Source organism: Cryptomeria japonica, chromosome 7 (genome assembly GCF_030272615.1).
Source record: "Cryptomeria japonica chromosome 7, Sugi_1.0, whole genome shotgun sequence".
In the NCBI taxonomy this organism is placed as follows: domain Eukaryota; kingdom Viridiplantae; phylum Streptophyta; class Pinopsida; order Cupressales; family Cupressaceae; genus Cryptomeria; species Cryptomeria japonica.
Genome location: NC_081411.1, coordinates 421591081 through 421615720, shown reverse-complemented (window position 1 = coordinate 421615720; position 24640 = coordinate 421591081). Strand labels below are relative to the sequence as shown.

The 24640-nt window shown below is 33.7% G+C and overlaps 1 protein-coding gene across 3 annotated transcripts; it reads right to left on the bottom strand.

Annotated features, from left to right (window-relative positions):
- Positions 1–308: 308 nt before the first annotated feature.
- LOC131065610 (transcription repressor MYB5) lies at positions 309–23445 on the bottom strand. Of its 3 annotated transcripts, none has more exons than XM_059209223.1 (4): positions 23130–23445; positions 22842–22971; positions 830–1428; positions 309–396 (listed from the first exon to the last, which is right to left on the bottom strand). In XM_059209223.1, exons 1-4 carry the CDS (start codon positions 23419–23421, stop codon positions 347–349), a joined length of 1071 nt encoding a protein of 356 aa, XP_059065206.1. In that variant the 5' UTR covers positions 23422–23445; the 3' UTR covers positions 309–346. The 3 variants fall into 3 exon arrangements, with proteins under 3 accessions (XP_059065206.1, XP_057856155.2, XP_057856154.1); XM_058000172.2 differs by lacking the exons at positions 22842–22971; positions 23130–23445 and adding exons at positions 1542–1671; positions 1834–2276; XM_058000171.2 differs by lacking the exons at positions 309–396; positions 830–1428 and adding an exon at positions 21916–22723.
- Positions 23446–24640: the final 1195 nt, after the last annotated feature.

Genomic DNA, 24640 nt, shown 5'->3' with positions numbered 1-24640 from the left:
ATTTTATGGATTTCAATTGAAGAAACAGTTTGGATGATTAGAAGCCTACATCTAATAATTATTTGAATTTTGGAACTCTTTCCTCTACCAAATTAGAATAGATTTCACTCACTTTCATATCAAAACAAGAATTATAGCTTTGAAATTGGAATAGCAAATTTAATCTACAATTTATTATTTATTTTTATTTTTATAATATGAATGCAATCAACTTGATCAAGAATCCTTCCAATTGAGTGACAAAAGGTTCAATTTCAGCGACCATATCGTGAGTCCTTTCAAGTTGAAAGAAAAAGATGTTTATAATTGATTGCAAATCACCACCATGCCTAGTTTGCATCAATTTTTATTTTCCAAATGCATGTGTTTCATTTTTGTAAAGCACACAAACTGACCCTGCATCATATAAAGATAATAATGTTAATGTTATTCTTCTATAATTATTTTAAAGAGGCTGCGACCTATATAAATATTTTTGTGTTTGTGCTGTGTATAGAAGCCAAGCAACATAATTTCTTTGTATACAGCAGAAATCAATACTCGTTTTATATGCTGTTATCTGACAGATACTTGGTTGTCATTTGGCTCAAAGAGATAGCAATAAGATGGTTTACAAATCTTGATAGCGACTTTGTCCCAGATCTTGAAAGGCTTAAAAACAGCACCACAGGAGTCCAAACCAGGGGTAAACCGTACACCCTTTAGGACATTTTTTAGGTTTTATAGTACAAATACAAACAGTTTAGTGAAGAACACATGAAAGCAAAAAAATAAACAGAGTATAGTTCAGTGATATCTTTAGGTCAACGAGAAGGATGGTAATGCGTACTTGGAGAATGAAGTGCAGACCACAAATCACGGCTAGGACTTACAAGCTCAGACCGATGTGAGCACTGCTGTGAAACAGAATTGAATTCAACAGTAGGCTCTGGCAGCTCAAACCCTTCATTGATAAATAACTCCAGAAACGAAGGGTGCATGTATGAACTGGTATTTCCATAAGTTGTTGCCATTGGAGTTGCAGCAAGGGAATAAGAAAGCCAGCTGCTGTATGTTCCCTGTTTCGGAGTCTCACAACAATTGGAATTACTCAATTTACCATTTGCAACAATCTCACTGGTGGAAGACAAAATTGTGGGTGCCACTGAAGAGTAAATCTGGTCCTCCTTATCACCTGCTATTATGAAATTTGAATCTTTGTCATGTATTTCTGGATTGGCGCTTTCTGATGTTGTAGAGGATTGGTGAAGATTTTTTTGCATATCAGTTTTTTGAGAGACCCACCATATATCCTCAGATTCAGAAAGGGGTCTGTGTGTACGAGGATCTATGCCCTGGCTGATAAGCTTTTTGCTTAGGTGACTATTCCAGAAATTTTTTATATCATTGTCCGTTCTTCCAGGTAAACGTCCAGCGATCAAAGACCATCTGAGACCATTTGAGACACGAAATAACTTCATATTCTTTTGTTTTCAAATTGATTTTATTGGTAACTTCTTAAAACTAAAATCAGGAATATTTTGAATGGAATGAGGATGGACCTGTTTCCCAGTAGTCGATGGAGCCTGAGAATTAAATCTTCTTCATCAGGTAGAATATGCCCTCTTTTGACGTCAGGTTGAAGATAATTTAACCATCTCATTCTACAGCTCTTTCCAGACCGAAGCAGACCTGAAATGATTTTTTATATATGAGAAATACACATACGAGCTAATTCCTTACTCTAAATTGGAAATGCAACTGTCAGGAGCAAGCATAACCCTAAACCTCATTTTAGGTCAATATGATGTATAATTGTTAAACATTTATTTAGAAAACGGAAAAAAAAGAAACCTGCTTTCTTCGAGAGAAATCTCCAGCGGCCTTCGCCATAAGCCTGGACATAATTTGTTAAAAGCAGATCTTCTTCTGGTGTCCATGGACCTCTCCTAAGTCCCACTTTTCCACAGGAAGGAGTCCGTCCCATGTAAATCTTTTTTCTTTATACAGAAATCCACACAAAATAAACCAACGTTTTTGCAATCGTCAAGTCTCTCACAGTTAGTAACAAGGAGATACAGAAAGCTTTCAAGACGAATTCCCGTGGCAGGCAACAGTAAGATCTGTATATAAAGAGTTTCAGATCCTTATCTTTTCTCGAAGGCGACTTGCGTGGTACATAATCTGCTATGAGCAAGTTAATGTAATGTAAGGATTAGGTAATTTGACCACGAGCACTAGAGCGTCCATTTAGCCGTATCATATACAAACGACGAGAATTGCCACTAATTCCAATAAGCACACCTTTTTTGTGGGTTGTTCTTAATTCTATAAATTTTTCTATGAAAGACAGATTTTTTTGGTTTATTTAAAGACTCAAGCAATGTGACCCTTGGTATCACATATCACATGGGTTTGGGAACATGCCTCTCATATCACATGGGTTTGGGGTATCACATGTCTCTCATATCACATGGGTTTGGAAAGACTTCATGACCTCGTACGTAACACAAAAAGTTCTCATCAATAGAGTGGGGGTCCAACCCTTGATTTTTGAAAGACTGAATTCAAGCCAATGTGAGATTTTTTTATTTTTGAACTTAGCTTAGATTATTTTTGAAGAGATTAAGTTGATTTGGTAAATTTGGCAACATGGATAGTGGATATAACAATATAATTTTTAGCATAGGATTTAATTAATGTTTAGTTCTGAAATAAGAGTACAATTTATATTTAGTTTTTTAGATATGAAAATATAGTTTGTAGTATAAAATTAAATGAGTGTTTAATCTTTGCATTCAAATGTACTGCTTCTTAGATAGCATTCTACTGATGTTTGGCCTTTAGATAAAAGAGTACAATTTGTAGCATAAAATTTAATTAATATTTATTTTACCTAATTTTTATATGTAGTATTTTTTATAATTATATCTTATAACATGTCATTAAGGGTATCTATAAGAACCTATCTCCTAACATTACAAATTGAAAGTTGTATTTAAATTCTAAAATACATATTTTTTCTTAATATGATCTATGCATGTTTATCTTTAATTCTATGTATCCATTCTTACAAATCACACAATTTCCATCTATAGTTAGATATTATTTATAGAAAAAATTAAAAATCGATACCATTTGACACCAATGTCTTCTCAATAGAAATGCGTTGTGTCCTTAAAACAGGAAAGTGATACAAGCAATTATTGAAATATAAAAATGCTTAAAAGATTTACATCAAAATACACACTCCCGAATGAATCAATAACTCTAACTAAACACGCCTAAGAAAATATGTTAACATTTTATTCTATAATATCATTCCAACATAAAAGGGTTGACACCAAACATGTCCTCATTTGTACTAGCTTGATGATTAAGAGACAACAAGAATAAACAAGGAGAAAGCATCAGTATCCTATCAACTATGATCATCCACTTTTATGAAAGTAGGGTTTCTTATGGAAGATAAAATACCAAATATTGATGTTTTTCAACTACACAAAGATGGGAGAGATGAATGATAATTCCTAATCCCGATTCCACTTGAGATTCTACTCATAGTGTTGTCGCTATTCCTTTTCCTTGTGTTGTGCTTCTAGAGAAAGACACTCTTGCTTTTGCTAGTGTCAAGGCTTCTTCTCTCATTGTATCATCTCTTTCAGTGGCTTTTGAGCCTATTCCTGGGGTCATGACTTCCTCTTTGTTTACTTTCCTAACACTTATTGGTTTGCTAGGATATGTGTGCTCTTTTCCCCCTATTGGTCATGCTTTACGGGGTTGGGGTGCTTATGTTTGATGATGTATGTAGAATTGGAGTACATGTCTCAGGGTCTACTAGTTATAGGTTTGGGTGATGCTTCCAATGTTGGGATCTCTCTTATGGTGTTCTCTACATGTGTTGGTCCATTAGGGGTTGGGGTTGAGGCTTCTAAGTCATTGGCTTCTGGTAGGGTTGTTTAGAGCTTCACTCTAATTGTTGGGTCTTTTGTTCCTCATCAAATAAAACCTAGTCCTCCCCCTTATGAAAAGTCCTCCATGTGTTGGTTCATGGTTATGATGTTGTGGAGAAAGAATAATTATACTTAAGAAGGGCCTTGGTTTGCAGATTTTTAATTCTTTGGCCTTCCCTACTAGATCTCCATGGTTGGGTCTTAGATTCTTAGTGACCCCTTAGATAAAATAGATTAAGCTTGATTGTTGTGCTAAAGGCCTCGTCATTGATTCCTTTGCTTCTTTAGAGGAAAGGAACTTGGTTTTAAGCTAGTTCTGGGTTTAGGGAGATCATTCCCTCTCTCTTAATCCATGGACTAATAAATTAAATCACCTATCCAAACCTCTTAACGTGCATTCAGTAATGGGCGTGAATTTCTATTCTTTCCCTCTAATTTAGGGAATTGTTGTGTTATGAAACTATTGGTAATTCTATTGGTAGGTTTGTGAAATTTGATGAGTCCACTTCCTTCATAGGGAATTCTACCTATCCTCACTTCTTGGTGGATGTTGACCTCTCTTGCCACTTCATAGAGATGTGGTTTTGATGGTTCAGGATCAGCTTGGGTCTCAACCTTTGGATTATAAGGTCATCCCTTTTTTTCGTCATCATTTCTTTGCTATTGGCCACTTGGATTTGGATTGCTCTTAGGGTCATTAGAAGGGTCTTTCTACTTGGCAGAAGAATATTTCTACAATCACTTAAATGTTGAGGATCATGTCTCTTAGATAGATGTCTCTTCTTATAAACTTGAGGAGTGCTTTATTAGGGTGGCATTGCCTTCTCTTGCTATTCCTATTGTTGTTCCTTACTCTAAGTTCTCTCTTCTAGTGTTTCACATATCTTCTACTTTGATTTAGTCTTCTTCATTGATTATTGGCTTCCATTCACCCTCTCTTTCTATTGTTCCCTTTTTCATTAATGTTTGTCTCCTTGAGGGGGGACCTCCTATTCTACTCCTTCCTTATGGGAGTTTGGATGATAGTTTTTTTTGGACTATTGTTAGTAAACAAACGAAAGGTCATGTTACTTGTACTCTCCCTCTTTCTTCTATTGAGTAAGAGAAATTCTTAATCTAGGGTCAGGTTCCCTATTTCTTATTGGTTTTGTTGGTGTTTCCAACTGATGTCTCCAAATATCCTTTATGAGAAGCCAATCTCAATGTTCAAGGGTTTGGATCAGGTGGCCAATTAACAGGATAATAACTAGGGATAAGGATCTAGGTTATATCCTCTACACTTAAGGCTCTGTTAGACCTAGGTGGGTATCCCTTTTATATTACTTTTGTAGTATTGTAATAGATATTCTCTCAATACATGAAGTAAATAAAAGAAATAATTAACTTTGGATATGGTTTCTATCCCTAACTTATTGGTGTAGGAGCACCTATAATTTGGTTGCTATGTCAATCAGATGTTTGAGTCTTAGGAGTTAGGGGTCATGCCATTTTGGTTCAATAAGGTCTATGAAGACCATTTGTAATGTCATTTCATATTTTCAGGTTTGTATGTTAGAGTTGGAGTCATAATTTGCAAGGTTGGAAAAATTGTCAAATGTTGTCATCGGGATAGTTATCACAATAAAGTGTCATTGTTCTAAAGAGATGTCAAAGTGGTCATCGAGATAGTTATCTTGATAAAAGTGTCATTAGGATAGTTTATTCTATTGGGATTGGCAAATATTGTTTAATCGACTATGGAAGGTTATCCCAATAGTTGTCCAATTGCCTTGTTTGGTATAGCTATGCCGCCATAGGGACATCAAGGTAAGTTTATTCTATCAGAATTGCACAAAAGGATTATCCCACCGATATTAGTTATTCCAATGGGTGAAAAAAGACTTTAGTTCAGGATTGCTTCCCTGACGATGATGTCTTGTCAGTTCAGAATTATTATTCCGATGTTAGTGTTAAAATTTGATTTTTCAAATCTAGTAGTTGAACAATCATGTAGTCCAACGATCATGGCAGGAAAGTAAAAATTTGGTATAAATTGTATAGCAACATTGAAAAATGGATTCGAAAGTGTATTTTGAGAATTTGAATTTTTGAGTTTGATTCTGGAACATAGTTTAAAATTTTTGCAATCACTGGTATCGTATTGAAGCTTCATTTTTCCTTAATTCTTCTATTTCCTATACATATACATGTTGTTGTATGACTTAAATTTGATTGGAAAATTGGTAACTAGGGTTTTAAACACGTTTCGATTATTCTCCCTCCCTGTATTTGCATCAAAGTGGTATTAGAGCTTAGGTTCTGATTGGGATTTTTGTGTGTGTGTAATCTAAGCATAATTAGTGATTGCATAGAAAGAGAAGAGCAAGTATACAAAGTTGATGATGAAGAAGATAGGGCCATGTAAAGTGGTTCAAAAGTATGGCAATAATACTTATGAGATTGAACTCCCACCGAGGGTTGCTATCTCACCTATATTCAATGTAGCAAATTTGAATCCCTATAAGAAATTTGATTTTGCAGGTCAAGGAGAAGAAGGGGCTGAAGATGCTGATATGGAATGGGTCTAGGACCTTCCACTTGCTTAGCATATACAACTTGAAGCCATTTTGGACTCAAGATAAGTGAAGAGGACAAGGAGGAAAGTTTATATGGAGCACCTAGTCAAGTGGCTAGGACTACCAAATGAAGATGCCACTTGGATGTTAGATGAGGATATAGCACATCATGGGGTCTCTATTGCACATCTCATTTCATCAGGAGCATGAAATTTTTCCTCTCCAGGTGTATGGTGCAGGAGCACCTAGAGTTTAGTTGCTATGTCAATTAAATGTTTGAGTCTTAGGGAATAGGGGTCATGTCATTTTGATTCAATAAGGTCTATGGAGACCATTTGTAATGTTATTTCATGTTTTCAGGTCTGTATGTCAAAGTTGGAGTCATAATTTGCAAGGTTGGAAAAATTATCAAATGTTGTCATGGGGATAGTTATCCCGATACAATGTCATTATTGTAAAAAGTTGTCAAAGTTGTCATCGGGATAGTTATCCCAATAAAAGTGTTATCGGGATAGTTTCTTCTATCAGGATTGGCAAATATTGTTTAATCGACTGTGGAAGATTATCCTGATAGTTGTCCAATTACCTCGTTCGCTATAGTTATGCTGACATAGGGACATCAGAGTAAGTTTATTCTGTCAAAATTGCACAAAAAGGTTATCCCCCTGATATTAGTTATTCCAATGGGTGAAAAAAGACTTCAGTTCAAGATTGCTATCTCGACAGTGGTGTCCAGTAGTGTTTTGTCAGTTCGGAATTGTTATTCTAATGTGAGTGTTAAAATTTGAGTTTTCAAATCTGCTAGTCGAATAGTCATGCAATCCAACGTTCATGGCAGGAAAGTATAAATTTGTTGTAAATTGAATGGAAACACTGAAAAACGGATTCAGAAGTTTATTTTGAGAATTTGAATTTTTGAGTCTGATTCTATAACATAGTTTGAAAATTTTGCAATCACTGGTATCATATTGAAGGTTCATTTTTCTACAATTCCTCTATTTCCTATACAAATATGTTGTTGTATGAATTCAATTTGAATAAACAATTGGTAACTAGGGGTTCAAACGCGTTTTGACAATTCTCCCTCCCTGTATTTGCATCACTTATGTACTCTGAGTCACAATGAGAATCAATCTATCCTACTACCAAAAAATTAAACTCAAAATAAAAACTGAATGTAAATAATGATAGATTTTCTTTTGTTCCAAGTGCCAAGGTTAGCAATACATTACATATAACTAGGTCCTATCTATAGTGCTAGATGAACCATTATTACAATATAAAATGTGTGTGTATTGCAACATATTTTACCTTATATAAAACAAAACCACATGTCAAATTAATTGAGATCAGAGTTGGGGTCCAACTTCAACCCCAACAAAACATTCTAGAAGTGAGGATCTATTAAGGATTGATTCTTTTTTGCAACTAAAAATAGTCTAAGAGGCATTATCCTTACTAGTAAAAACCTTATGAGGAGGGGAGGAGGCACCCACAAAATAGATAGAAAAAGTTTCACCTTGAAAAAATCCTTATTTTAAGCATGAAATTGCACAATCTAGAGATAGGGTATTATGGACCATTGAAGGAAGAGGAAGGAAACTTGAGTCTCTAGTAGTAGGGGAAACAATAGCGGTAGATTGGGAAGAAAACCAAGTGAGGAAACAAGAGAAGGAGGAAATGAATCTATAGAGTTCTTCGATACATCATCTGAAGAATTAGGGAAGACAATGAGATAGTAATGGTGCACATTCTTCCACCAAGTGGAAAATTGCAAATGGGACCCAGGGGACAAGAGGAAGCCAACTGGCCCATATAAGAGTGGCTTCTACTGTGGATCAAATATCCCTTGTAAGTAACTAATTGAGTCCATGTTTTCTCACCCACCTACAAAATTATCTTTCTTGACAAAACTTTCAAAAGTTGAATATCTAACTAGATATGGGCATAAGACCTATGGGAGAAGTTACTAAATTTTGGGTCCACCTTGATAAAGTTGCACAACATATTGCTAATAGCCTCATAGGTTGATTTGCACCAAAAGTGAAGGAGGGGTAATGAAGCCTTACCCATATTGAAGAGACACTTGTAGATTCTTTTAAAGGATTGAAAGAGAACTTGACTAGGTGTGAAGAGAGAGGGTGCGGGTCCCATTTCCAATCACCCATGTGTCGAAGACAATGTTACAATCTTCAAAGAAGGAAAATAAAACAACAAAGAAATGATGGGAACAAGGCTAAATATAAACCTTATCTATAATTACAATGTTTTAGTGGTTAGTAATCTAAGCGTACAAGTTTGATAGGGAGGGCCACACGTGACTAAACCTACAAACTAATCGTTTTCTCTCAAAGAAGGAAATACAATCAGGCACCTCTTTACCCAAGACAACCATTAGAAAAATGGAGGCATAGGGAAGACACTTTTAGGTAGCACTAGGAAGAGCTCCACACAAGGGATTAAACAATAGTCTATAAAGGAAGCATTGATCAATGAAGGGGTGGATGAATGATTCACCATAATCCCAGGACAAAAATTTCCACAATCACCTTGCTTAGCCTTCGAGGATCTAGATAGGGGAGAGTTTGGTCTCATATTAAAAATATCAACCACTAGGTTGTAGGTAGGGAATTCATTAACTCTAGTGGAGTTGGTAGGGTCTCCAAAATTTGAAATTGGGAGAGAGAAGGAAGCCATCAAGAGTAAGATAATAAATAGTAAAATTATGTTATTCGATATGTTAGTTTATTATTTAGTTAACTACAGTAAACTTATATTGTTGGAATGCTAGTTTATTAATTAGTTAACTATTTTGATAGGATAGTTAACTATAGTTTTGATTAAAAAGTAGGATAGGCCCATACCATTACATAACTATGAAGCAACACTTGGTGCACATGAGGGATGTGCAGCAAGTCAAAACTCCCCCACAAAAACAAAGAAAAACTAGCAGGGGCAGTTGAGAACCACCAAAGAAAGTAATAGACCAACGAGAATAGAGCCAATAACAAAACCTAGAGAACACAAAATACTAGAAAACCACCCATGAAAGGCACAAAGGGATGACCAACTACAAGGGGTAATTTTTATCTTGACAATCCTGGCATAAAGTTAAGACTTTAATAGAAAAGGACATCTTTTTAGAGGAGCTGAACCTAGAGCCAGAAGAAACCATAGCTAAATAAGGGTGGCTTTTACCATAGATTTCGAAGGACCAACACCAATTATCAAGGCCTCCTAGGCATGCCAAATTTCATCCAACTTAGCTTTCATGTCAGTCATTCTCATCTTAGCATTCAAGTCATCAATTCTCCCTTTCATCTTGTCCCAATTATCCACAAGGCTAATGAAATTATTGGCCGCCTTCTAGATTATGTCCTCATTTGCACCCTTAGCCCAAGTATTAGCCTTAGCTTCAACTTATATAAGTATCTCCAACCTGTTAATATTTTTAATAGAAACATTGATCTATCTGAAAAGCCACTTAAGAAGGTCATCTTGCATTTGCACATCATTGTGGATATCCTTCACAAGCTCGGTGAGGATTGTAATAGAGCTTAGGGGTTTAGTGGGGGGGGTGGGTTAGCATCATCAACAACATTCTTGGCAAGAGATGAATCGGAGCTCGTGGTTTCAAAGGAGTTATATTCCTTTGAGGAAATGGAATTAGACTCCAAATTATCAATAATATCCATGTCCTTATTCTCCTCAACCATGGGTTCCTCAATACGGTCCTTTTTAGAATCAGCAATGGCCTTGAATTTGGCCATGTTGGTAAGATTTTTTCTGGTGGGAAAATAGGGCCCGAGTGGAAAGATTTTGCAAAGTTGGACATAGTCACAATAAGGTCAACATACAAATTGGGATCATATGTGGATCTAATTTCACTAGTAGGGACCCTATGCGAGGGCTTTTGATCCAAATGAAAATAATACAGTCTACGATTAAGACCCTGGTGCAAGAGGGTTTACATTTAGCAACAACCCTAGAAATAGATTGAGTCAAGGAAGACAAAACCTAGTAAGGGAAGTTCATTCTTACCCCATGGCATAAATGGTTTAGCATAGGGAAGAGATGAAGGTGAAATCTCTTCTTCCTTCCATCAAGTGTGAAGTATTTCATTAAGAGTAGGTCAACCTCGTTCCATATACCTGAGACCTCATCATGATTGTAGCCACTTTGCAATTTGGAGACCCCTTCACTGAGTTTAAAAAACCGGTCAAAATCCTCATAATTTCCCTTAGGGTTTTTAGGGAAAGTGACACCATCCAGAGCATACCCAGTAACATTTGCAATGATATGTTCAAAAACCTCAAAAGTAACACTCCCCAACTTCATAGTCTCGTTGTTCCAGGCTTCAATAAAGGTAGTAGAGAGTTTGAGGTCATGTCCATTCATGCCCTCCAAATACGAGTCTAGATTTCCTTAGACAATCTTGCCCCATAATTCGCTATTCTTTTTGAACTCTAAACTCTCATCGAGTTCGGTTTGATTCAAAACTCCTCCCATCATTTCAAACCTAGAGACCACAAAGTGAAAGTGATAGCTCTGAAAACAACTATGGTGGGTAGTCGCAAAAGTAAAATCTCACTACCTTAACCAACTTGGAAAGGCAAGGGCAAGGATAGAAAATACTAAAAAATCAGCCTTGGGATTGCACATGATTAATATGCATGTCATTTGAAATCATGTCATGGGCATCAAAGGGTACTTCATGCATTCACAAAACCAAACTTTCAAATTATTAACTAGCATACCTAGTCTGGCTAATTTATCAGCCACCCTATTCCCCTCGCATCGCATGTTGCAGAATCTGACTTCATCAAAAGTAAGGAAGAGGATGCGACACTTGTCGATGAGAGGAGAAAATTTCTAGTCTGGCCTAAATTCTTCATTTAACATCATAATGGTATTATGTGAGTCACCTTTCACAATGAGTTTAGAGATACCCATCTCACTTGGCATGTCAAGTCCATGAAAAACGGCCGCCAATTCCACCACGTTGGAAGTTTGGACACGTAGGTTGCTAGCATAAGTGAGGATAAGGTGAGCACATGGATCTCTAATCCTCCTGCCCGCCTCAGGTTACTATAGGAAGACCCGTCAAAGTTCATCTTAGGATAGTTAACTATAGTTAACTATTGAGGCAATTTAGAATTAAATTAATTTATTTGCAAACAATGTGAAATTGATTCAATTTATATTAATTGAATAATAAAAATTATTTAATTAATTTAATGTGATAAAGTAATGGGCTTCAGATATATATATTTTATTATTTTGATAGATTTAGTGGGGTCAGTTCAAAAATTAAGGTATACATCACTTGAATGTCTATAGAAGCCATTTAAGATTAGCTTGGAATCTTTTTGTATAATAAGATTTTGAGAATTAATAGTAAAATCTAGATTCAACCCAATAATAGCCCTTCTTCCAAATAGGCTAGGATTGTTTGTAGAAGCTTTGTTAAAGAGGTTTAATTTAGAACATTGTTGCAAAGTCAATCTTGTCTAGGGCATAGATCCACATTGGCTATTTAATCTGAATTATGAGAATGACTCTATGAAAATTAATTTAGCTTTCAAATTTAAGATGAAGCTTAGATTCAAAATAAGAACATCAAGACAATAAATGAAGAGAAATATAAAAACAATATAAAACGAAAGAAAATAAAAATAAATAAATTGCACTTTTTTTTTACAAATACTAAAACCAAATTAGATTAATTAAATATAAAAATACTAATAATTGATAATGTCTATATACTGAAATGATTGATAGAAGGTGAAACGTATATATTCAACATTGCATGATAGATCAGTTATATAGATATGAAATATAAATTCTATCACCGAATTAGAAGACTCAATAAGAGATGAATGATGACTACGTTCAAATTAATATTGTTTAACTAAGTGGCAGAAATATTCTTCTGTCCGATGTTGGAAACATGGAAATAATGAGTATTAAAGTAAAGTTGGTGATCAATCAGGTGCTAATTAAATAAATTTCTGTGTTTATCAATGCATGTTGAACGGTCGGTTGCGTCGCAGAAAGGACATATAGTTCTACCATTCCATGCCAAATTTCTACTTTGCCAGTAGATTTGCACGCTCGCTGCCTACCACACCAAACACATGGACTAAGTTAAAGCTTCAGAAACCCACTTACTGCATCTCATTTTTCCTCGTACATTTACAGTTTGCAGGAAGCTTATACTCAGTGAATATCCGCTTAGTTGCAGTAATATTTTTGTCTGGTTAGAAACGAGGTTGGATCAACATGCTTTGGGCAACTCATTATTTATGTTCATTATAAACCAGGTATGCTCTGAGTTGTATCGTGTATACGCTGAATTGCATTGTAGGATTTACCACAAGTTTGTTTATGTAGATTTGTTGTTTGGTTTTTTAATTAGATGTGCGTTCTAAATGTATGAGCTCTTCATCAAGCTGCTCTGGATAACTATTGTTTCTTATGAATTGTATAGTAGTTATGCAAACGCTCAATCGTATTATGGGACTGGACACCATGAATTTAATGAGAACTGTTTCTCATTTTGTTTAATTAAGGGTTTATGTAGAATTGCTTTTGATTTGCCGTATGTTAGTTCATATAGACTGCTTTTGGTTTTCTTTCAGTAAGGGTTCATCTAGAATTGCTCTTGATTTGTCACAAGTAATGGCTTTGTTCTTGATTTGATATCATTTTACTGAAATTGTAATATGTATTAGTTGTTGTTTATTGTAATAAATTTTTATAATTGTTTTTATAAATGTGTTGAGCCTATATTATTTATTTACAGTGGATAACAATCTATTGTATAAATAAATGCTTTCTTATTATATTTACAGTACAAAAAGAGATGAAAGTGAGAAATATTTTCACCTAGTTTCAATAATAAAGATAAAATTTATTTGTCATGCCGTTACCTTGTAACATATATCAAATAAAAAAAGTTTAGATTTATTATCAAATTTTTTATATTACCAATTGTTTGATGATAACTAAAATAAAATAAAACCATATTCAATATTATTTTGAAAATTGGTGCAACCAATTGCAATAGTACTAGCCTAGCCTAACGACAAGTACTAATAAGATAGTTATGAATAACTTAGATTTATATAAACTTATTATTAGCTTCTTTAACAATTTTGTTTATCAAAATACACATGAATAAAAAAATAATATATATAAAAATACTTTAATATTTAAATTACTCAAATTATAAATAATTAGAATTTTCAAATTTTAAAATATCTAAAATAAATTTTAACATAATTTTTAACTTTTATTATTCAACCCAAATTCAATCATTCATTTATAATAGAGAAAATTGATTCTCATGATATATTTTGATGAGTCTATGGATGGAAAGTCTTGTGCTATACCTACAACTTTACATGTGATAAGTGTCTTTGATTATAAATGGTTGGATGCACAATTATAGGAATTTTTTTATTGTTCCCTACTTTTAGTTCTTAAAAGTAATAAAGTGGATGTATAATTTTGGTTTATATATATAAATACTACATTAAAGTAAGGGGTTGTGCTAATTAACAAGTTTTCAATTATCTTTTATAATATATTATGACAATAAGATGGTAAGAGTAAAGAAAATAGGATATATTGTCTAAATATTAATAAATAAAAAAATACACTATTAAATTTTAAAAAAGTATTCAATTAATATTATAGACTATAATAATTAATATTTTCTTTACTAAAATATTATAAACAATAACATATAAGAATTTTAATTATGTGTATTTATATGGATGTTTTACTCCACTTCTAAATTTAAGTTGATATGCAAATAGATAAAGATAGTGTACTTTGATAAAGTTTATGAATATATGTTTTATAATTCCTACAAGTTTTTTTTGAAAAACCAAGCAAACATGATTTATATCAGATTATTATAAATAAAGTTATACATTGTTATTAATTCTTATAGTACTTGATTGTAAGTTAATATTTATATAAAAATATAAATTCTAATAAAATGTGACACAATAGTTGTTTGCATAATTTTAGTGAGGCAAGGGACTTACATAAAAATATTCTTTCAAGAAGGAAAAAAAATCACCCCCATTACTTGTAACCTTAGATAAGAAAATGATGAGGCATGTAAGATTTTTAAATAAGTCATTAACTTTTATTCTTATTAGAATGAAATTAAATTTCAGAATTTGAGATCATATAATACTTGATCATAAAACATAAATGATCTATGAAATATAATTAGAGTAAAGAATGAACATAGTCGATACTTAATAATGAATTATTAAATGAAGAATAGGCAAAATATATAAAGTTTTTGATTACGTGAAAAATAGGTTTTGAAGGGGCCTTGAAACCCTTTATAACAAATTAGAAAAGAGATAACATATGATAGGTGCAACTAGAAAATACAAAACAACAAACTGTCTAGAAAATACAAAACAACAAACAAAGACAGTTGGCAAAAACAAAAAGCCAGCGAGAGATCCAAGAGTAACAAAATGACAACACAATGACACCCAAGGGACAACCAAAAGTACAAGCCAACACAACTAAGAAAATTTCTTAAGAAGCTCCACAACTTCTTTCTCCAGCTAAGGCATAGAGGTAGCAACACTCTTGAAATCAGCCAGTTCCTTAGCTTGCTGAGCCATCTTCCTCGTATTCACCCGAGTTCTTTTACCAGGTCTAGTGGCCACACCTTCAAGGGTCAAGTCATTGTCCTCATGAATATAAATCGTATTCTTTTCCAACTAGAATTGTTCCAGTTTATTGATCAGGACTCTAAAATTATCAACAGAAGCTTTCATAATTTTGTGACTTTGTTCTCCAATCTTCTTCAGGGTTTCCTCATGACTGTAAACCCTCTTTTCTAACTCATTAAACCTAGTCTCCACAATGTTGAATTGGGATCCATAAGCCTGAGTGATAGCCTTTGCATCGCCGATGGCTTTTGTTAATTCCTTCTAATATTCAAGAAAAGAGCTAAGATTATCCATCCCGACAGCTTCCAAAATGTCCACTTTCTTAGAAGAGTCCCCCTGTTTAGACTTCAAACTTTCAATCTCTGAGTAGATCCATTTTATAACCTTATAAAGATCCATCACCCCATTCTTTGCAGTGTGAAGCATATCTATGGGAGAATCACTGCTATCTTTATTGAATTATAAAAAATTAACATTATTCTCGAGGGTTTCCACATAAACAATTGTGACTCTATCTTTAGGAGGCAGAGTCTCACCTTCCACCACATTCTTTCCCTATTTTTCAACACCACAAATTCCATTGATTAGGATCCAAAGGAGGTGGAGGGGCCATTAAGGTACGAACCTCCTTCTCCGAGCTGATTTTAGTGATAGCAGGACTGTGCTTAGTTTTCTTCTTAGGCGGTGGGTAGAATTTTCACTTTTAGTCTCCATACAATTATCATCCCTGTCATCTTCTTCAAACCAACTGTCCTCCTCCTATACCTTTTTCCTATTTCCCTTAACCCCTTTTCTGAAAGTCTTTCTATCATAACCATAAGCAATATCTTTATCCTTCCCCTTTCTGGTTCCCTTAGCGGAGGTATCCATGTCAAAATCACCTTCCAACTCTGTATTAGACCCCTCATCATCACTACCATCTGAACTCTCAGACTCCTCTTCCGAGGCCGAAAACTTAGTGATGGAATGCTGAACAGATGTGGCCTTAATATGATTATATAAAAGAAACATTAACTCTTCATGCATGGGCAAATTGCTATCCAGGTTAGCCCTTAAATCCTTTATACTAGTGTTCAAGGAACAATAAAGGTAGAAAGGAATTGACACCATATCCTTGTGTCGGAAGTGATTCAAGTGTACAAAATAATAACCATTAAATCAAGAGTATCTACCATCAAGAGTACCATATTGCATTGTAGCAAACAAAACCCATGTCCATACCTTTTTAATCACCTTCGATGAATAATAGGTCTCGTTGGATTTCACCAATTTGGCTTTCTTAGTGTCTTCCTTCGGGAACTGCTTGATGACCACCTCTGTGAGCTTTCTATCCTTGTAGAATTTTCCGCCCTCCATTGGCATCCCAGTAACTTCAGAAATCATTCCTTCATCAATTTCCACCTTCCTCCCACCGATGGTGATTCTACCCTCCTTCCAATTCTTCTTGAATAACCTAGTAATAGTGGGGTTTTTACGAAGAATTCACTCCATATAACCCATCATTTTTGCAGCTTCCAGGATAGCCCACGCTTTCATTTTCTTCTTCCATTCATCATAGGTAAGTGGTTCAATCCTCTTCCCGTTGCCTCCCATTGCAACCGCAAAAAATTTTCTAACACCCTTCACAATGCAGAACATAACAAAAATAGGGGCCAAAATGTAGAGAATAGAAACCCTTGAAAAAGAAATGGACACCTAGAAAGCATGCAAGGTCTTGGTTGCATTAAACGCCAGCTCATCCTTCAAGCTCCACTCTTCCTGATTCATTATAACAACTTTCATTGATAAGTACGTTGTTATCATCACTTATCGCTCCCTCTTTTCCATGCACTCTTTCATAAATGCGGATGACATGTGCATCATTAGGAAGATCCATCTCACCTCTCTAGCAGATCATTTGATCAGCGTGAACAACCATGTTGGCAGCCCAGTCAACCATGGCATTGGTTTCTCTATAATTATGTGAAATAACACACCACTCAAAGGAGTTAATTATCTCCTTGGTAGAAGATATAATATTTTTGATAGTCCAAGATGGGGGGGAAAAACTCTTAAGACATCTTATGATGTTATTTGAATCTCCCTCGAGCCAAACTTTTTTATAACCCAAGGTTTTGGCTAGGGTAATAGCTTGGTAAGATGCCATGGCTTTGGATAAGTGGTTGGCATGAGATCCCATGGGGAGTGCCACCACTGCAATACGTTACCCAGCTTCAATATAAAGTTAATGTGTTTATTTTTATTTATATAGTATGTATTTCAATATGATTTTTTGGTAATTTATTCCACATATTTTGAGTATATGTTAAAACTTAAAATTTTGAATATTGTGCAAATGAGTCATATAAAGGCTTAGTTTGAATCCAGTGTTACAGACCTCATTGTTGAATGGCAATGCAAATTTATTATATAGATGCAGCATTATACTATGAAAAATAGTGAATGGATGGACACTAAACAAATAACTAAAGAGTAACATTTTTTATTTAATTGAAACACATAGTTAAATTTGAGTCTATGATTAAATATAAATTTAAAAATAACAAATGTTTATGTGTTAAGATAAATGTGTAAGATGAGCACAAAAAAATTGTACAATACAAAAGGTGAAAATGTAAGGCATATATTTTTCATCATTATATATATTTATAATTTAGATCTCTCATATAAATTTAAATAGGGTAATGAAAATTTGTTTTGGATTCATTAAAATAAGATAATAAAAAACTAAATTTAAAATTATAAATTGATCTAATTTTCACATTAATGCCCAACTCATAAATATAAATGAATATATTTGAAATAATATATATTCTTCAATCAAAATTATTATTATTTTCCTAAAACATTGTATTGTAATTTATATTTTAAAAATAATAATGAAATCCATAAGACATAAGAAAGAGAGTGAAAATGGTATGGTGTGTGAAGTGAGGAAAATTAAGTTTATGGTTAGAAATATACAATTGGAGGGTTGAAGATGAATGGAGTGGGTTATATGATGAGAAATATTATATTCATCTAATCAACATCTAGCTAGATTCTTATTTCAATGCTATATTTATCTTTGAGATCAATTGGACTAATAGTGGTATAGATTTATCCCTTTATTCATCTAGATTCAATAATATTTCTTGTGTTCTTGAGGATCTAGTTGTGAAGAAGTGTTTGGGTGGTATTAACACTTTAGGTCTTGAGAATACATAGATGGTTCCTTCTTTCTATTGGTTTCATGTATTTTATTGATGAATTTGTTTAAGGGAAGATATGACTAACAAGGACCATCAAGTAATAATAAGTTATCTTCAATTATGTTTTCATGATGGATTTTGTTATGATTTATCATTTTATTCCATTAACACATGAATCATCTAAAGAGAATTTCATCACCACCATTATCAATTTTGAGGTATAATTTTATCAATTCGACTTTTCACTTCAGATTTGGCCTCTTCCCTACAAGGGGTAAGATCTCTTTTATAGTCAATTTTATTTGTAGTGGAGGTTAATTCCTACTTGAGGTTTGACTTAGGAAAAGTCCTATACAACACAACATTTTATAAGACATATAGTTCCATATTTTGGACTAGTAATAACCCTATGTCTATACCAATTCATAGATGTGAATATTGTTGACACTTCTTGCCTTAATTTTAAAGGGAATGATATGTAGAGCATCTTGATATAGAATTTGAAGCTTTAGATTACAAAAGAACCTCAAGGTCTAGGGGACCTAGCACACTTGACTAACACTTTTAGCTCTATACTTTAGTGGTAGATTTCTTTCTGTTTCCTATTTCAAGATTTGTACTTATGTCTTAGATTTCTAATATGTTTATATATATATTTTTTAAAGATTGTCAATTTTACAATGATTAACCTAGTGCTTACATTTTCAATTCAATCATATCTAATCATATCCACTCAACATTGAAAAGGGAACAACCAATCACAGTCCTTAGCTCTCCTATAGGATTGAAGTTGAACCTAATTGAATGTTCCCTAGTGAAATAGTTTGAAAATGGTTCCTAGTTTACAATATTAGGCTAGACTCCATTTCCCTACATTTCACATGGCTTGTGAGTGTTTTTGGGATATAAATATTTATTCTTCTTAGCACTCATATAGGGGTGAAGGTGTTATGAATGGTTCTAGTATCGGGGAGATCAATGAAAGTGATTATGTTGTGGTTGTAGGGTAGATCTATTTGGTTTATGAGTTAGAGGCCATGTTATTAAGGAAGAAAACTATTGTTGCTTCTTCCCAATTTACCTACTTTTCTCAGGTATGGTTTTATGTGTATTCCCATTCTCTATTCGTATTGTTTTATTCTTTGGTAGGTTTAGAGGATGGAGGGATACTTTGTTCTCTTGGTTGTAGCATATTTAGAGAGATACTTTAGGATATTTTTGTAGTTTCCTATACAAGTTCACAAAGTATCTCCTCTTCTAATTTTAATGTAATGTCTAGTTTCGATTTCATGGTTTTAAATGATATTTGTTAGAAGAGTATAAGTTAAGAAAATGAATGCATTTAATAAGTGAGGTATTAAATTTTGTTTTATTTTCACAAATTGATTTTAAACTATTGTGTTTTGAATATGCGTGTTCTAAAAAGGTTTGGTGTAGAAAATATAATAAGAGATAGATTTCATTAAAAAAATAATACTCTTGGAATTTATAGAGCTTCAGTGTGACAAGAAAATGATTGGTACTAGGTAAGTATTCAACACTAAGTACAATAGCAATGGAAGTGTTGAAAGACACGATGCATAGTTAGTTGCTAAAGACTTGATGCAAACATATGAGATAGATTATGACAAAATATTTACATCTATAGTAGAACAAGGGACCATTAGAATGATGATTTCATTATTATATATCAAAAAAATGAAGCATACATCACATGGATGTGAAAAAGTTTGAATGGGTTCTTAGAAGAGTAAATATATGTCCAAAAATCACAATATTTTGATGTGCAAGGTAAAGAACACCAAATCTAAAAGTCAGAAAAGCCTTGTATGATTTCAAGAATGTACCAAGAACATGGTATGCTAGGGTTGATATATATTTTCATCAAAATGACTTGTATAGAAGTAAGAGTTAGCTTACTCTTTAGTATAGGAAATGAGGTCTATTCTTGTTGTAAGTTTGTTTTGGAAATATTTCTAAAATGAATGATGAATTTAAAATTCCTATGGTGAATTAGTTTTTAATAAAAGATATATAGGTCTCATGTAATTATGAATGGAGATTCATCAAAGTGAGGATGAAACTTTTGTTTGTAAAACAAAATATATAGAAGATATATTGAAAAAAAGTGGTATGGTTGATTGTAAAACAACCTCCACTCCAATTACTAATGGAGTTGTGTCATGCAAGGAATATTGTGCTGAAATAATTTATGATTAAGATAAATGGGTTTTATAGGGACCCAAAATATGAAGTCAAAGAGAGATACAAAAAATTAAATAGTCGCTAAACAGTCTAGAAACAATGACAAAACAGCCACATAAATAGGGGTCACACCCACACATCAAAAACACAAAAAACACTAACAGAAAAAACTAAAAACCATTAAACCAGAGATTGCATAAGCTCTGAATTATTTTGGATCATACCCTTGTTGATTTCCTCAAGCTCCTCCATGATGAACCTGGAGGTACTCTTCTCCTGGTTCCTACTCCTTGTCCTCGCATAGGGGCCAGTAGTGACTTGTGATCCCGTACCTTGCAAGTTTGGCTCACTGAAATAGTTGATGAGATAACATATAGAATTTTTTTTTATTGTTTGATGTTTTTAACTCTCACAAAACTAGATATTGCAGAGTTTCTCTAGTCTAAAGGTATTATATAGCTATCTGATATTTATATGAAGGTAGTCAAGAAGATATTGAGGTATGTGAAAGGTACAATAAATTTTGGTATTCATTATTATGCTTCTAAAAACTTTGAATCTGCTGATTTTATTGATTCTAATTGAAGAGGATGTTTGAATGATTTAAAGTCCTTGTCTAATAATTATTTTCTCTTGGTTTGAGTTTGGCTACATGGATCTCTAAATAGAACATTTCAATCACTCTTTCCTTTGCAAAAAATAGAGTATATTGCATTAACTTCCATACATATTACACAAGAATTATAGTTTTTTATTTTTTATTCTTTTGAAGAAATTGGAGAATAAAGAATTTTTTTTTGTGATATTATGAGTGAAATGAAATTAGTCAAGAATTTTGTCCATAATAGCTACACAAAATATTTCAGTTTGAAATATCATTTGAAATTTGATTTAAGAGAAAAAAAAGAAATTGAATTGAACTACACTTATAAATATCTTTATGAAAGCAGTAACAAAAGTTCAATTTTTAACTCTCTAAAACATATTCTGAATTCACTCAATATCAAAGAGAAATATGCTAATAAATGATTGCAACCCAGCACCATGCATAATTTGCATCAATTTTTATTTTCAAAATGCATGTGTTTTATTTTTCTGAAGGACACAAAGTCACCCTACATGCTATATGCATGAAAATATAATAAAGTTAGGTTATTCTTCTATAAATTTTTGAAAGAGGCTGCGACATCTATAAATATTTTTGACTTTGTCCCGTTTATAGAAGCCAAGCAAGATAAATTCTTTCTGGACTGCATAAATTAGTACTGATTTTATATGCTGTTAATTGAAAAATACTTGGTTGTCATTTGGCTCAAAGAGATAGTAATAAGATGGTTTCAAAATGTTGATAGCAAATGAGACCTTTGTGCCAGATCTTGAAAGGCTTAAATACAGCACCATGGGTGTCCAACCTTCATAGCAAATGAGGACTTTGTCCCAGATCTTGAAAGGCTTAAATACAGCACCTTGGGTGTCCAGGCTAGGGGTGTACGTTAATTGTAAAAATACAGAGTTGAAGTGAAGAATACATGAAAGAAAAATGAATTAAATATCCAGAATATAGTTCAGTAATATCCTTAGGTCAACGAGAACGATGGTAATGCGTACTTGGAGAGTGGAGTGCAGACCATAAATAATGGTTAGAACTTACAAGTTCAGACTGCAGCTCAAACCCTTCGTTAATAAATGAGTGTAGAAACGAAGGGTGCATATATGAACTGGTATTTCCATTAGTTGTTGCCATTGGAGTTACAGGAAGGGAATAAGGAAACTGACAGCAATTGGAATTACTGACCTCAACGTTAGCAACAATCTCACTTGTGGAAGACAAAATGGGGGGTGCCACTGAAGAGCGATTCTGGTTCTCCTTACCACTTGCTACTTTGAAATCCGAATCTTTGTCATGTGTTTCTGGATCGGCACTTTCTGGTGTTGTAGAGGATTGGGGAATGTTTTGTTGCATACCACTTTTATGAGGGACCCACCAAATGTCCTCAGATTCAGAAAGGGGCCTGTGTGTACGAGGATCTATCCCCTGGCTTATAAGCTTTTTGCTTAGGTGACAGTTCCAGAAGTTTTTTATATCATTGTCCGTCCTTCCAGGCAAACGTCCAGCGATCAAAGACCATCTGAAATCATTTGAGACATGAAATGATTTCATATTCTTTTACTTGCAATTTGATTTTATGGCATCTTGTTTCACTTAAAATTAAAAAGAAGAATATTTTGAATGGAATGAGGATGGACCTGTTTCCCAGAAGTCGATGGAGCCTGAGAATTAAATCTTCTTCATCAGGTAAGATATGTCCTCGTTTGACGTCAGGTTGAAGATAATTTAACCATCTCATTCTACAGCTCTTTCCAGATCGAAGCAGACCTGAAATGAATTAATATATATGAGAAATACACATACGGGCAAATTCCTTACCCTAAATTGGAAACACAACTGTCGGCAGCCAGCATAACCCTAAACTTAATTCTAGGGGATGAGGTATGATTATTAAACATTTATTTAAAAAATGGAAAAAGAGAAACCTGCTTTATTGGAGAGAAATCTCCAGCGGCCTTCGCCGTAAGCCTGGACATAATTTGTTAAAAGCAGATCTTCTTCTGGTGTCCATGGACCTCTCCTAAGTCCCATTTTTCCACAGGAAGGAGTCCGTCCCATGTAAATCTTTTTTCTTTGCACGCAAATCTCCAGAAAACAAACCAAGGATTTTGCAATCGTCAAGCCTCTCACAGTTAGTAACAAGGAAACACAGAAAGCTTTGAAGGCGAATTCCCGTGGCTGCAGGCAACAGTAAGATCTGTATATAAAGAGTTTCATATCCTTATCTTTTCTGGAAGGCGGCTTGCGTGGTACATAATGCGCTATTAACAAGTCAATGGAATCTGACGACTAGGTAATTTGACCACGAGCATAGAGCGTCAATTATTTGACCACGAGCACTCGAGAGTCAATTTAGATACATCATACGCACGATGAGAATTTCCAGTAATTTCAATAAGCACACCTTTTTTGGATTGTTTTTAATATTACAAATCTTTTTTTGAAAGATTCAATTCAAACCGATGTGAGGGAATTTTTAGGACAAAAATTATTTTTGAAGAGATTTGGCAACATGGATAGTGGATAGTAGATATAATAATATAATTTGTAGTATAGCATTCAATTATTTGTTTAGTTTGGTCAAGGATGATAAATCTTGGATGTTGTTGGAATAATTCATGAGATCTTTTATTGGACAAATTATAACAAGAAAACAGGTATTACTTTAAAACTTGATATCTCTAAAGCTTATGATAAAGATTTTTGGAACTTTTTCTTTACCACTTTTTATAAGTTTGCCTTGGAAGAAAAAATATTGCAGCTTATTAGGGAATGTTTGGTCATGCCTGCTTAAATATTCAATTTTTATAAATGGTATTTCAAGAGGATTTTTCCCTACTGAGAGATGCCTTAAGCAAGGTGACCTGTTCTCCCCTTATCTTTTAATACTGCAAAAATATCTCAAAGGTGTGTAGGCTACTTCCTCTATCATCTTCCCCGCATCAACAATTTTTTGATGACACGATTCTCTTTAGGAACTCTTCTATCTAAGAAGCCCAACAATGGAAGGCAATACTAAATAGGTATGCACAAGCTTTAGGACAACAAATTAACTATAACAAAAGTTCTCTATACTTCTTCAACACTAAAGATCGTTTCCAAATAAAATTATTAGTATATTGGGTTTCCAAAAGGATATTTTGTGTGCTAGTTACCTTGGATTCCCTCTAATGATTAAAAACACTCACAATTTATTTTTTTGCATAATGGATAAAAAATAGTAAAGATTGGTTGGGTGGAAAGGAAAACTCCTTAGTAACACTAGGAGGTACCAACTCCTAAAAGTTACTCTCCAAAATACATCTGTTTATTATTTATCATTATTTAAAACCTTTGCATTTGTGGTGGAATTGATAGAGAAAGTTTAATTAAAAATTTAGACATGAGTGGAGGAAAAAACTTGAATGGCCTTAATTAAATGAGACATTATGTTTGC

What these genes read in the sequence shown, in the direction of transcription:
- LOC131065610 (XM_059209223.1), bottom strand. Translation starts at nt 23,421, where the DNA reads ATGAAACTCTTTATATACAGATCTTACTGTTGCCTGCAGCCACGGGAA. An exon ending in ATTTCTCTCCAATAAAGCAG is followed by an intron (nt 22,972 to 23,129) that starts GTTTCTCTTTTT and finishes AATTCATTTCAG; the next exon opens with GTCTGCTTCGATCTGGAAAG. An exon ending in CATCGACTTCTGGGAAACAG is followed by an intron (nt 1,429 to 22,841) that starts GTCCATCCTCAT and finishes AAATGGTCTCAG; the next exon opens with ATGGTCTTTGATCGCTGGAC.